This window comes from Oryza brachyantha, chromosome 1 (genome assembly GCF_000231095.2).
Source record: "Oryza brachyantha chromosome 1, ObraRS2, whole genome shotgun sequence".
NCBI lineage: Eukaryota > Viridiplantae > Streptophyta > Magnoliopsida > Poales > Poaceae > Oryza > Oryza brachyantha.
In genome coordinates this window covers 16,676,959-16,691,186 of record NC_023163.2, presented here as the reverse complement: position 1 = coordinate 16,691,186, position 14,228 = coordinate 16,676,959, and the positions used below count along the sequence as shown (strand labels likewise).

Genomic DNA, 14,228 nt, shown 5'->3' with positions numbered 1-14,228 from the left:
ATTCGGACTTAAAAGATTCGTCTCGCGGTTTCCAAGCGGAATCTAAAATTTATTTTATAATTAGACTATGTTTAATATTTTAAATATTTGACCGTAAGCGTTGATGAAGTCCTTCCAACGGGGGCTTAATTTGAGTTCACCGCCAGCCATAAGTTTCAGAGTCATTACCAAACCTGAAGTTGTATTTAAATTCCTTTTTTTTCTTCCAGCGCCAGCCAACAAGAATTGCTTGCACGGGGAAAGTTGCACCGCCAGCTAACCAGGAGTGGTTGTGCGGGGAAATGGAAGAAATTAAAACAGAAAGACTACCCCACGGACTCCTATCCAGACCGGAGTCTTTTGCGCCGCCACCGCCGCTCCTCCGTTCGCCTTCGCCTTCGCCGCCAACGCCGCTCCCCCGTGCGCTTGTGTCTCCATTAGGGATGAAAGTGGTCGAACACGGTCGGAAAACATCTTAACCGTTTTCTACTTCTACATTTCAAAACGAAAACGAAATCGGTAAAGTCGAACATGAAATGAACACGAACTTACGGAATATCGAGAATTTCGGAAACGAACCAATTCGAACGAAATTATGTCGAACTCGGTCGGTATACGAAAAAATAATACGGAATAATAACACGTCAACACACAAATACATATCTAGAACAAGCAATTAAGTAGCAAGTAAATTAGGATAGAATTATGACACCTTGCTACAGTTCATTAGCATCATCCATGTTAGGATCAGTTTCCATGTCTTTTGCTTACAGCAGTAAAGCAACATTGCAAGTTTGCAACTATAGATCAATCGATGATTCGAGGCAGTAAAGTTGTACCTAGTGATGCAGCATCTGGTGCTATTGCCGGTGGCGCTAGAAGATGGCGCACACTCTTCGTCTTGGTCTTGCCCTTCGTCTTCGTTCCAAGAGTAGAACCATCTGTCCACCTTCACCAGTAGGCGCCATCTATGGAGTGCAAGTGTGCAGCAGTTAGCATGTGTGAGGGCTTGCCGGCTGGCCGCTCTCGGGAGGAGGAGCCGTGGGAGGGAGAGGGGACCTGGAGGGCTGGTGGAGTGGCAGGAATCGTGGGAGCCGCTAGAGGGAGGGGTGGCTGCCGGAGCTCAACGCCGGAGCCACCGGAGCTAGATGCCGGAGACGCGGGAGGGAGGGCGTGGCCCCGGCCTGGATGCCGGAGCAGTGGCAGCTGCTGCGGCCTAGACGCCGGTCGCCGGAGACGCGGGAGGGATGGCGCGGCCGCCGGAGCCACGGGAGGGAGGGCGCGGCCTGGACGCCGGAGCGGCGGGAGAGGGATAGCCGCGGCCGCTAGAGCCGCGGGAGGGCGGCCGCGGCCTGGACGCCGGAGCAGTGGGAGGTAGGGCGCCGGTGACCGGCGACGATGTGGAGGCCGCCGCCACCCGCGTGCCCACTGCCTTGCCCAGCCTCGGTCTCCCTCTCCTGCCTGGCTGCCTCGTCTTGTGATGTGCGGGGGCGGCTGTGGGGTTGGGACTTGGGATTTAGGGTTTTCACCCGTATGGGCTAGTATTGGGTTTGGTGGGCTGTGAGTGTGTGGTCCAAATTCGGTTTTAACCGAATTTAAAATATGGAATATTCTAAATAAAATATAGAAATATAGAAATCGGTCGAACAAGCATATAACCGTTTTCGTTCCGTTTTCACATTCCGAATTTTGTGTTCTGTTTTTGAATTTCTGATATTCCGAATTTCAATGAAAATACGAATTCGATCGGTTCAAATGTAGAAAACGGTTCGGTTCGGGATATTTCTATACCGTTTTCATCCCTAGTCTCCATGCCGTTCCCCTCCTCCGACGCCGATCGTCACATGTGGCGGTAGTCTTCGTTCATTCTGCTCTTCTCAACTGTCAACACGAGTGTAAGCGATGGTTTCGGCTGACTGGCTGGTCTGACTCGGTACTCATCCTAACATGTCACATGAAGAAAAAAAATATAACAATTAAAAAATAAAATAAAATATGTGGGCCCATAGGGCAGTCAAATAATAAAATTAAGAAATACGCTCTCCATCCCAAATTGATCATCATATAAGCTCTAGGTACAAAGACCAAGAATATATTTAATTAGCACTGGAAAACTAAAGTCACAAATTCCAAGTTACATGCATACATGCATAATCGAAATTTGCAAATCACATCAAAGCTGATTGGGTAGACGCATGTAATCATTTAATGTGCGTGCTAACCAAAGGGTTTTTCACACTACAATTAATGCATAATATGTTCTCTTCTCTTATATGATGATCAATTTGGCATTTCTAGTTTCTCTTATATGATGATCAATTTAGGATGGAGGGAGTAGCGAGACTCACATTTTAGTGGGCCCCACTTCTTCCACATCATCCCCTCTTTTCTTTCCACGTGAATTTGTCGGAGACTAAGGAAGTCGATCTGGTAGAGGGTATGGTTGCAGAGGACGCATATTTTTTTAAAAAAAATTATATTTTGTTTTCATCACCATGTCAATGCCACGTAGGACGAGGATCGAGTCAAACCAGCCACGTAAGCCAAAACCGCCATCCAAACTATCATGGGACTTCTTTTGTGCTGGTTTTGACATTTGAGGGACATGCTGTATCTGGTATCGTGATTTATGGATGAAAATCAAACTCGTCAAGTGAAAGAACATCAAATGAGCTTATTCCAAAAAAAAGAAAAATTCCCAACCAACCCAGAGCGAGCTCGTGCGGCAGATAGGCGGGTATGGGGCTCATGGGGACGGTGGCTGACGATAGAGGCTGCCGGCACCACAGGGAAGGCGAAGGCGCCGGCGCCGGTCGGAGGCTAGCTGCGGCCGTCGCTTAAGGAGCTCGACATGAATATGAAGAAGGCAAAGGAGTAGGGGAAGGGGATTGGCTCCACTTCCGCAGCGGTGGCTACCTCTGCTCAAGTTGTCGACCGTGGTGATGGCCTATGCTGCCCAGCGCAAGGAGTTGGACGATGAGTTCAAGTTGTTCCAATCTGAGGCGCGCGACAGCGTTGAGAAAAATGGCTATTATTCAGTTGATGAGCCGCGTACCAGGCTATGGTCGATGAAGAGTTGGCCAAGGTGGTGTATCATCTTTGGTTACTGGGACTACAATGACCCCAAATCCGTTGAGTTCCTCTGGTCTGATGGTCGACAACTTAGGAGGAGGGATTCAACTGCTATTCTTTATTCTAGTTCTAGTCTAGCAAAGCAATACTATTGCTATCAATTAGTGTTATATCTACCTGTTTTGTCCATGACTATCTATGGATAATGCTGAGATATGTGATATATGTTATGGATGATTTGCATTTGATTTTGGTATCATCTCTTTGTGCTGGTAGTATTAAATTTGTGCATTCATGGTGCAATTTTCCTTTGCAACTTCAACATGTTTGTATCTTGCATCTTCGTTCACACTCATGAATTGTGACTACAATAAGGCCACGTTTAGTTTCAAAATTTTTCGCATTTACCCATTACATCGAATCTCTAGACAGATACATAGAGCATTAAATATAGTTAAAAAATAACTAATTGCACAGTTTGAAAGGAGTTTGCGAGACGAAACTTTTGATCCTAATTAGTCCATGATTAGGCATAATTGCTACGCATAATTGCTACAATAACTCACATGTGCTAATGATGGATTAATTAGTCTTAACAAATTCCTCTCTTGGTTTCCTGACAATGTATGTAATTAGTTTTTAGTTAGTCGTAGAAATAGTCTCCTAAAATCGGTTAAACATTCTATGTGACACCCAACTCAAAAATTTTGACAAATAAACAAGTCCTAAATCAAACAGATGTACGACACGCTCCCATCTCGATTGATTCTTTAATGCAAATAGAAGTATGGAGCTAAGCATGTTCTTATAGCTTGTGTTCTTCCTGATATTGTTGGATGTAATTTTCACAAATCACAGCACATTGCAGCTAATTATGTTCCACTACAATCAGTGTCAGACCGTGCAACACAACAAAACAACTCAAAACTCCTGATTTCGATCAGATGCTAATTAATCTGAACCTACAGAAAACTAAATATATACAGGATACAAACTTCGCATAACATATTTGTTCACAGCAATAATTTACATTAGTCGTTAAACTGCGTCCAAACATGACACCATATGTTTTATTTGTTTTATTTAATCCCAGCAGAAAATACAATTGAGACCTCAAAGACTCGGGGCATCGGAACATATCGCCCATTGGCCTTCTTAACTTCTACCCGTACCCCATTAGACTTCTTGATTTCTACCCATGCTTCTTGTAGGTCATCCATAGCGTTTTGAAGTCTAACACCAGGTTGATCACTCTTCACGTCACCATCGACGACAAACTGAGAGCGAAGTTAATTGTGAGCTTTCATGACCTTAGCACTAGAGACAAGCTCACAGACGATGAGTTCCCGCCTTATCTTTGTCACATTTGATAGTTCTAGCACAACTAGTTGGTTTTTTGTATCAATGTCTTCGCCTTGGCTCATTAAGGTTTCTGGAATGACAAAGATAGAAACAAACTCTTGGAAAACGAATTGGCTGGGGCATAATTTGATGTCAATAGCATTTTAATAAAATTGGATTAAAAAAATCTCCAATATATACAATAGTAAATCACAAAATTCAAATTTGGATTATAAACATAAACAAAAGTCAAAAGATAGGATTGTAAGTAGTTGCAAAACCGAAATGATGGAAGTCTTTGACATGTTAGTCCTTTTAAAAAATATATTTTATAAATAGATCCCTAAAAACTTAATTGTATGAATGGACCTTTTTGGCCACACTAGCATCATCGGCGTCGTCCTTGTATAGTATGGCATGCTTAAGTGGCAGGAGGATGAGCCATTCTATACAACGACAGTACCAATAACGTTGGCGCAGTCAAAAAGGTCCATTTGTACAACAAGTTTTTTTGGAGTCTATTTATAAAATAAGTTTTCAAAAAAGACTAAAATGTCAAAATTGCAGTCAAAGGAGACGCCTCAAACGGTGATCAAACTGAAGAATCATAGCAAGATAAATAAATAAATATAGACCTAAGCACTTTGCATCAAGAACTAGTTTTCTGAAAAATCTCCAGTGTTAAAATGCTAGTGTTCGCTGAAACTTGCGCTCAGCATTTTGGGTAACAAATGATGACCTATCAGCATACAAAATGCTACCATGCCTGCCAGCAAACAAGAGACAAGTGTAAAATCCAGAACACTGGATCTGCAGGCAAAAAGAAAAACCAAGGCCAGCAGGGTAAACAAGTGATCGAATCACAAACGAGGGAGAGACTCTGCCCGGATGAATTCCTTGAGAAGAGACTTCTCTTCATTAATCTTGTTCTTCTCAGCAGCATTGTGTGGTTTGATCTTCCGCTTCTCTTCCAGCATCCACTTGTAGATCTGGCGCTGCTCGTCTTCAGATATTGGTGGAAGCACTCTTTTGGGTGGAGTAGGCTTTGCAGTCTCAGCTGTTGCGGTAGCTGGGGGCGAGAATGTGGCAGCTGCGGCTACAGCAGCAGTAGCAGCAGCAGCCTGAGCATTCTTCTTCTCCTGATCTCTTTTGTAGGTCTTTGCAAATACATATACTGCATGCACAAGGGACAAACTTACTACATGGGAATAGCTTCAGCAAACAAAACATTAGTCGTCATGCAAAAAGTGAACAGTACCATGAATGTGTGCTATCGCAGAGACAAACCTACATAAACTTTGAATGGTTCAATAAGAAAGAACAGGAGTGATGGTGTAGATATCTTGCAAGTGGGCAAAAGGGTAAACGCATGGATATTTACAGTGGTTTTGTGCTGTGTGGCCACTGTACAATCATGGAGAGCACCAGACTACTTTCCTTTCCTTCTTGCAAAGAAGAAATCCAGAAAATAATATTAATATCAATGCATACAGACACACAGCCTCAAGCAAACTTTATGCTTACTTGCTTAGTATAACATAAGCTACTTTAAGGAATAGCACATCCTGTCATATAGAAGATTCAAGAGTATACTATACTATACTACAAGGAATGTTACTATAGTCCACTATGATTCATTGTGATTATAATTAACTAAAATGGAAAAAAATGTAAAACATATATTGAATTTATCTTTACAACAGCAAAGCCCTCAAACTTCTCATTGCCGACTTGAGTTCACTTGATAACCCATTAATTACCTACGAAATAGAACAGCAGAGTGCCAGCCACTGGCTGCTCACTTAATTGTTTCATCTAGACATTCCCAACTACACAGTACAAAATCTAGCTAAAATTTGGAATGCACCCCACAGCCCCATGGATAGGTCACATATCTCCTCAGTGTACTTCAAACCTGATGAGTCCAGCTAATGCTCAATATACTCCAGTACAAACCATCAGTTTACCATGTATGCAAAGTAGAGATATTTTATATTTGGTACCTCTTATTATCCAAATCTTACTTTTATGCCCCCTGCAGCAACAAATTCCCCAGCGGCAAGCCATCCATCATAGCAGAATACCAGGACCTAACCATGTAGCCCCCCCCCCCCCCCCCCCCCCCCCCCACAACAAACATTACACTAGCAATACAAACCTGAACACTACATCACAATCAAAGTTACAAACTCTTCTGTCTGTTGCACCCTACCGTGAAATTGAGGCTCAGGAATAACTGCTGAGCCACATGTCAAACCATCCTGCTTGCACAATCCTAGAAAACTAGTATCGCAAATTTCCCCACAATCATCTCAATCTGATGATCCCAAAACCACTCCCCGTGTTAGTAAAACGCACACCACCCATCCACTAGGCTTTTGCTGCAACGCAAGCACAAGAGATCGAATCCTTCTCGCTCAGATCCATCTCCAGGATACGATGCTACCACACGGCTAGGAGATCAGTCAGGATGAAGGGAGGGGGGGGGGGGGCGGGGGGTCTCTCACCTCCCACGAAGATGTTGGCGGCGAGGAGGAACGGGAAGATGCGGCGCATGAAGGCCCCCTTCTTCGCCGAGGGGGCCTCCGGCGGGGACGCGGCGTCCGGATTCCCGGCGGCGGCCATCGCGACGGGCACGGGCGGCAAAGTCGCGGTCGACGGGGGGCGGCGGCGAGGCGACCGCTTCGGCGACTCGTCTGCGCTTCTCCGTGCTCTAATCGTGGCCGTTCATCTCGATCGGGCGCACGGCTTTCCACGCCGATAGGTGAGAGAATGTGTGGGCTTTTTTTCCTGATGGAAAGCTTGGCCTAATTACGGTTAATGGGCCGGCCCAAACAAGTGGAAGTTTATTACTTTAGCAAATATGTGAAATTTTGAATTTTGAATTCAAAGTGTTCGACTTTTCAAACAAGAAGTCCGCACCATCGGCTTGAATTTTGATCTATTGTCATATTTCGAGTTAACTAGTTTGAAAGTGAATATGTTAGATCGATATTTTGAACTCGCAACTCTAGCTTCCAAATTTTCATTTCAAACATCATAACTTCAAAATTTAAACTTTTATCTAAAACGTAGTAGTAAAGGGCATTCGATCATTTAACCATCCAATTTTCTTGTCTAAAACTACTAACATAAACATGGGGTATTATCATGTAGAAGCTGGACTAGGGCCAATAGATACACGCTTTTAATTATAGCCGATTTGACTGGACTTCAAATCATTGATGTGCACAAAATTTAATAGGGCCGACTTTAAAAATGAAAAGCCAAACATATACTTGTAAAAAAATAATTTGTAAAATAAAACTTTTATATATATGTATTCATAATTATCTAAAAGTCAAATTAAACAAATAAATTAAAAAACATTAAAATCAACTATAAATTTAAGGTTGAAAATTTAAATCTTAGGTTATTAGCGCAGGAAAATTCTAAATGACAAGGGTGTAAGTATATACACATGTGCACCTTCAATAAAAAAGGTTTTTTTAGACAAAAGGCCTAGGCCCAACTTTTTATTAAAGCTAGAAATAAGGAACATAAAGGTTCACCTGGGTTACCGGCTTAACATCACTAGGAACAAAACCACCCACTTTAGAAAGAGCACCAAGGCCAAACTCACAGGACAAACCCTAGGGCAATACATAGAAGCTAAGGGGTGTTTAGTTGGTGAAATAAAAATTTTTACGTGTCACATCAGACGTTTGACTGTATGTCGGAAGGGATTTTCGGATAAGAATGAAAAAACGAATTTCACGGCTGGCATGAAAACCGCGAGACGAATCTTTTGAGCCTAATTAATCCATCATTTGAGCGTACAGGTTACTGTAGCACTTATGGCTTATCATGTACTAATTAGGCTCAAAAAGTTCGTCTCACGATTTCTCACATGACTGTACAATTAATTTTTTGTTTTATCTATATTTAATACTCTATTTAAGTATCCAAAGATTTGATGTGATATTTTTGGATGAAAATTTTTGGAAACTAAACGGATCCTAAACCTTCAATGGAAAAGTGGGTCCTGTTATTTTTCTGTTCTTTCTCATTGTTTGTATTATTTTTATAAGAACGGTGGTGGCTTGTCATGTTACCCATCTCGTCGGCCTTTCGTCATCATCTCCTGCTTGTTTTTATGCGGAGAAAGCGACATGAAACCTGCAGAGTGCTGTTCTGAATTTCTGGCGGCGATATGTTCGACGATTGCAACTTGACACGTCAAAGTACGAGAACCAAGGTATTTCTTTATTAATACTGATGTATCGTATCGTGAGTATATCTAGACCTTTCTGTAACTCCCACCTGGTCAAATCAAATCAAACGGTTGATATCATCGTTAGCTTTAATTTATTAGGGAAAAAAATTAGTATGTGTAGCGGTGTTCTTTTAAATTTCATATTTTTACAATCTATAATCACGTTCCACTTAATTAACCGTCAGATAGATCCTATAAATTTTTAAGTCTCGTCTGTTTGTTTATGCTCAGGTCTATAAGCCAATATTTAATTTTAAAAGTTAATTTAAAGTTGATTTTAAGTTTTTTTTATCATAGTTTATTTTTCAGCATTTGTTTTTAATCAACGACAAAATGTATATAAAAGTTTTACCCCAAATCATTTGTTAATTATCAATAAGCCGTTTCGCTTATGCTTAATACTCGGTCCATTCTAAAATGTAAGTATTTTTAAGATTTTGTATCATAATATAAATATTTTTGTGCTGATTCTTACGATTTTCATCATTCCAATGATTACAAGAGTCAACCAGATGCTTAGAAAAGAATATAATCATTTCTAAAAAGAATCTAATCAATTCAAAATTTATAATCGACTGCCGAAGTAACTAATCTTTTGATATAATCCTTGGTCCATTCTAAGCAACTTATAAATATTCATACTTTGTACCATATACTAAAAGACGAGGCTGCTGAAGTGCTCAGTCGCAAGCTATCCATGGGGTCCATTCTTTTTCCCTGAATCTTGTTGTTCAATGTGACATTGATAGCAAGGGGACCCTCAGCACATTAACCTGAACCGCCCGGCATCGGCATGCCGCAATCTTATCTTCATAGTACGAACTTACTTTAGGTTGCAGCATGATTGGAACTAAAGAAGTAATTACATGGATGATGATTGCATTAGGAAACTATGGATGAACTACACATATGGAGATAAAAAAATATTCGAGTACTGTCTTGTGATAAGCGATGCTGTCCCTTGCAAGAAACAGGAATGTCCTTTGCATCACCCAAAGAACAGAAGTCACTTGTTTATACTTTGCATAAGTAAAGGCCAATCTTGATCTTGTCACCACAGGTGACCATTAGCTGGGAGGCTTTGGAACATTTGGCAGCTTGTCTGTCACTGAGCCGTCACAGTAATCACCCAGCAAGCAAAAGCATGCGTCTCAGAAAGGTTTATAGCCACAAAATAAACTAATCAGTGTGTTTGCCCTGAAAACATGCTGATTAGTGTGTTTTGAGAAATGCAAATGTGTGTTTTCTGCCCTGGACTATTCAGTATCAATGATCAGTCAATCTTTGAAGTACCATGGTTGCATGAATGAAGTAGAGAGCATGACCCAATGTAGACCGTCTCAGTGATGAACATCAGATGTTAGCAATCTCCGGTCAGAAGATATTATATGTAACAAAAACTAGAATCAAAATGATTTGCTGACCTGCATACAAAAACTTGAATTTTCCCAATACAATCAATCATATATACAGCTGCTCACTACTTGCTCCTGAGTCCTGAACTACTGAAAGGATGTATGTACACGAACTCAACTATTTGCTAGGTTTGACAATTTGCTGTTATAAATGAGCCTTGGTTTGCAGCAAAATTTGAGTCTCACAAGGCATTAATCTTGATTAACAATCACCATTTTTGGTTCTTCAGTGCGCGCTCATGATGAGCTTATATCTGATTCCTGGGAGCTGGTCCAGAATCATGCAGCACAAAGTCAGGCAACATGTCACCATCTTGTGGGGATCATGTGCGGTTCAACCTTCAAGTGATCCCTAGATTATGTTCAATCTTCAACGGCAGTGTTGAAGACAAAGCTAGGGAAAACCGTTGTGATGTCCCTGTAATATAAGATGGGCAAGAAATGAAGAAAGTAAATAAAGATGAATTTAATGAGGACCTGACTAGTATTTTTCAAACAATCTGGCTTTTGTTTGCAGATTAGATTTCTCTAGGATTCTGCACAGCAGTATCTTTGACAAAAAATTGGTAGTCCATTTCATAAAGCTATCAAGCTCATATTTAAACCTTAGATAGGGTAGTGTCATGTTCTTCAATAGATTCGGATGTCGTAATACAAATTCTTTCCATTCTTGTTGGTTTATTTTTCCATCCCTATCAGCATCAGCATCTTCAAATGTCTGAAATACAGAAACAATGTAGCAAAACTTAAATACACATAACAAAAAGGACACGTTCACACAAGACAAATAGTTGAGGTAATGGTTGGCTACCTTATTAATAATGGCCTCGAGAAGTTCATCTGACAATTTCATATCAGATTCTGTCAAAATAGCAATAACCATTTGCATAACCTGAAAAATAGACCATGCCAATGAGGTACCTCATGTCACTACTCTATTTGTTCTAGAACACAAACAAGTTGCCAATTAATACGAAGCGCCTTGATGAACTAACCTCCTCACGCTCAATAAATCCAGTTTGTCTCAAGTCATACATCCTAAATGCAACTGAAACAATCCAGGGAAAGCTTCGTTGTAGATATAACTCGACACAGGAATGTAAAAAGGTGGTGTCTGCAAGAAGTAAAACTTACAATTTATCTTGTCTTCCAAAGGTGCCAATGGATGGAAGACGCTAAGAGCGTGAATAAATTCATCAAACTCTATTACACCATTTTTCTTTTCATCAAACAAATCAAAAACCTGTATCAGAGGGAATTTTTGTTAGGATTTAAAAGAGACCAATGGAAAACATTATATGACACATGGTAGATGGTCACATAAAAAATTGTAGTATTAAAGAGAGCACTAACCCTATCAAGAAAAAGATTCTGACCGCTTGGAGTCTTAAACAATGCCAGCTGGAGCTCTTCCTGAAGAACAATTCAACATAGAAACTATTACATATGACAAATCCAGCATAATATGCAACAAGAACATTTCAGATTTTTGTTTTTGTCATTCTCATTTTTCTTATTTCAATCAATAAATCAAGATGCTCTTGAAAATACAAATTCAATGGTTTGTTGATGACTTTGACTGTTTGACATACACTCGCCATATATTGCAAGGATACTAAAGTATCTTCTTAACAAAAAAAAAAAGCAGTCATCCCATGCCTTCCCCTACCAATCAGCAGCCCACTTAAGAGTGTCACAAGAAGGAACATGCCAACCAAACAACCTGAGAAGCAGGCCAACCAAACAATCTGAGATGCAAACACTATTCTATGGTCAAGTTGCACATGGGAGCCACCCGACATGCAAGCTGTGACATTGTAAACTACAGCCAAAGAATTCTACTGGCTGTGAAACAAAAGTATTATAATATCCCATGTACTAATCCATTGCGTGCAGTGCAACATCTCTAGATCGATCGATCTAGTGCGTACCAAGTTGCGATTTTTTTTTACCGGGTCAAACTGCAACATTGCCTTCTTAACACTGACTGCTAAGTGCTAACCACATTCTTTTCACGTTGGCTGAAGCCTGACGAAGACGAACAGGCCAAGGACAGTTATCGAAGTGCGGGGCATAACCTCCCAAGAAACTATTAGTTTAGTCGATAATCACCGAGAGTTCTTGCCGTGAAAGAATGCATATGCATCGAAAGAAATTAATTCTTGTCGAGTTAACCAAACCTGACAAATTGACTAAGAACATAGACTGCAGGAGGGGAGATTTTTCTTGCACCTTGTGGATGAGCCCGTCGTCGATGATGGAGCAGCTGATCTTCTTGTAGAGCTCGAACAGCGCCTCCACCTCGTTCACGGAGACTTGATTCGATGAAATTGACACCAGATACCAGATCAGACCGAACCGCATTGCGAATTTGGACGAGACAAGAACGCGACTGAAACAATGGGCGACGAGGCGAGGTCGAGGGTGAAATTACAGCATCTGGATTCGTCGGCGAGGCGGGCGAGCTGGCCGAGGCTGAGGGAGGTGCAGCCAACGCCGACGCCGACCCTGCCGCGCTGCTGCTGCTGCTGCTGCTGCTGGTAGCCCCTCCTCTTGGCGACGGCGGCGAGGTAGGAGGACGCGGCGGACCGGCGGCGCGAGGGCGGGAAGAGGTCGGCGAGGCAGTCGGTGAGCGCGAAGAAGACGGCCTCGGCAATGGCGACGAAGGGGAGGAACGCCGCGCACAGCCGCTCCCCCACCGTCAGCGAGCTCGCCGACGCCTGCGAACTCCAAAAGTTCCCCGATCAACACAACACCACGAAAAAAAAGGAAGAGGAAGAAGACAAGAACGCACGAACGAAACGAGCAGCCATGAGAATGAGAATGAGAATGAGACCCACCACGTCGTCGTCGGAGAAGCCGAAGCGGAAGCCCGACTCCATGGCTGCCGATCGAATCTCTCCCTCCCTCCTTCGGCGGCGGCGGCTCCCTCTCTCTATATATACAGCAGACGGACGGAGACAGAGGGAATGGTCTTTCATTTCGAGCTACCGAGTCACCGATAAAATCCATCCAAATTTTTGGATCAGGGCCGTGCTTTGTTTAGATTTTGATCGTAATCGGAAAATGATTCTCAATGTTACAACTCATTCTATAGTATTTTCGCCGTCATTTTCATTCATTATCTACTGCCCCTGTCATAAAAGATTTCATTTCTAGGTCTTGTTTAGTTGCCAAAAATTATTGGCAAAAAATATTACGTCGAACGTTTGACCGGACGTCGGAAAGTGTCTTTGGACATGAATGAAAAAAATAAATTTTAGATTTCGTCTGGAAACCGCGAGACAAATCTTTTGAGTCTAATTAATCCATCATTAGCGCATATTGGTTACTCTAGCACTTATGGCTAATCATGTTCTAATTAGACTAAAAAAATCCATCATATGGTTTCCCCCATAACTGTATTTTAATGTTTATGTATATTTAATACTTCGTTTAGATGTTTAAAGATTCGATGGAATGTTTTTGAAAAAAATTTTAGGAACTAAACAGGGCCTTAGTTTATGTTGTTTGTCCTATAAAAACTTTATTTCAGAGTAATTATCGTATTAGAGTTTAGTAAAGCAGAAGAGATGCACTGAGATTTATAAAATTAGAGGCGAAATGTATTGGAGGTTTAAAAGATATAAAGGATGTTTTCGTCTTCGTATCTTTACGGAGCTATACGTGATGCATAGTGAAAATGAATTCTTTTTGGTATCATTCTACCAAAGATTTTATTTTGGTACATTCACGATAGATTTTCTTGGCGCAATGATCTGCACAGTCCTGAACAGGGGAGGGGAAGGCGACCCCCGTCCCCACGCAGCGCACGTCATGTGGTGAGGAGGCCTTCTTTTCAGCTGTCCATCCATGGATCTCACTTATCCATCAAGCCCTGTCTTTCAGTAGTATATTTCTTTCTCCTCGACTACTTAGGTGGTACTTAGTTGTTAAAATTTTTGATAAAAATATAGTATCAAACGTTGGGTTTTTGACGCGAATGAAAAAACGAATTTCACGGCTAGCCTAGAAATCACGAGATGAATCTTTTGAGCCTAATTAATTTGACAAAACCACTGAGAATTTGAGATCTCACATTGTCGAAAACCAATTCGTCAAAGAAACGCACAATGTTCATGGATCACACACATCAACATTTAGATCAGTAACCACTCATAAAATTT

The 14,228-nt window shown here is 41.5% G+C and overlaps 2 protein-coding genes and 1 long non-coding RNA gene across 3 annotated transcripts; all 3 read right to left on the bottom strand.

Annotated features, from left to right (window-relative positions):
- Positions 1 to 217: 217 nt before the first annotated feature.
- On the bottom strand, positions 218 to 1,112 carry LOC107305106. Its single transcript, XR_001551194.1, has 3 exons — positions 1,039 to 1,112; positions 819 to 947; positions 218 to 471 (listed from the first exon to the last, which is right to left on the bottom strand). It is a non-coding gene; the product is annotated as an uncharacterized LOC107305106 (long non-coding RNA).
- Positions 1,113 to 5,022: 3,910 nt separating this feature from the next.
- Positions 5,023 to 7,127, bottom strand: LOC102711491. Its single transcript, XM_040527771.1, has 2 exons — positions 6,900 to 7,127; positions 5,023 to 5,566 (listed from the first exon to the last, which is right to left on the bottom strand). Exons 1-2 carry the CDS (start codon positions 7,015 to 7,017, stop codon positions 5,253 to 5,255), a joined length of 432 nt encoding a protein of 143 aa, XP_040383705.1. The 5' UTR covers positions 7,018 to 7,127; the 3' UTR covers positions 5,023 to 5,252.
- Positions 7,128 to 9,946: 2,819 nt separating this feature from the next.
- On the bottom strand, positions 9,947 to 13,011 carry LOC102716732 (calcineurin B-like protein 9). Its single transcript, XM_006644246.3, has 9 exons — positions 12,903 to 13,011; positions 12,497 to 12,782; positions 12,295 to 12,377; positions 11,416 to 11,475; positions 11,197 to 11,305; positions 11,058 to 11,110; positions 10,874 to 10,954; positions 10,668 to 10,780; positions 9,947 to 10,480 (listed from the first exon to the last, which is right to left on the bottom strand). Exons 1-9 carry the CDS (start codon positions 12,942 to 12,944, stop codon positions 10,426 to 10,428), a joined length of 882 nt encoding a protein of 293 aa, XP_006644309.2. The 5' UTR covers positions 12,945 to 13,011; the 3' UTR covers positions 9,947 to 10,425.
- Positions 13,012 to 14,228: the final 1,217 nt, after the last annotated feature.

Coding starts and splice junctions, on each gene's coding strand:
- LOC102716732 (XM_006644246.3), bottom strand. CDS start 12,944: ATGGAGTCGGGCTTCCGCTTCGGCTTCTCCGACGACGACGTG. Junction 11,476..12,294: donor ACGACGGGCTCATCCACAAG/GTGCAAGAAAAA, acceptor ATTGTTCTTCAG/GAAGAGCTCCAGCTGGCATT. Junction 10,781..10,873: donor TCGAGGCCATTATTAATAAG/GTAGCCAACCAT, acceptor TCTGTATTTCAG/ACATTTGAAGATGCTGATGC.
- LOC102711491 (XM_040527771.1), bottom strand. CDS start 7,017: ATGGCCGCCGCCGGGAATCCGGACGCCGCGTCCCCGCCGGAGGCCCCC. Junction 5,567..6,899: donor CGCCAACATCTTCGTGGGAG/GTGAGAGACCCC, acceptor TTGTGCATGCAG/TATATGTATTTGCAAAGACC.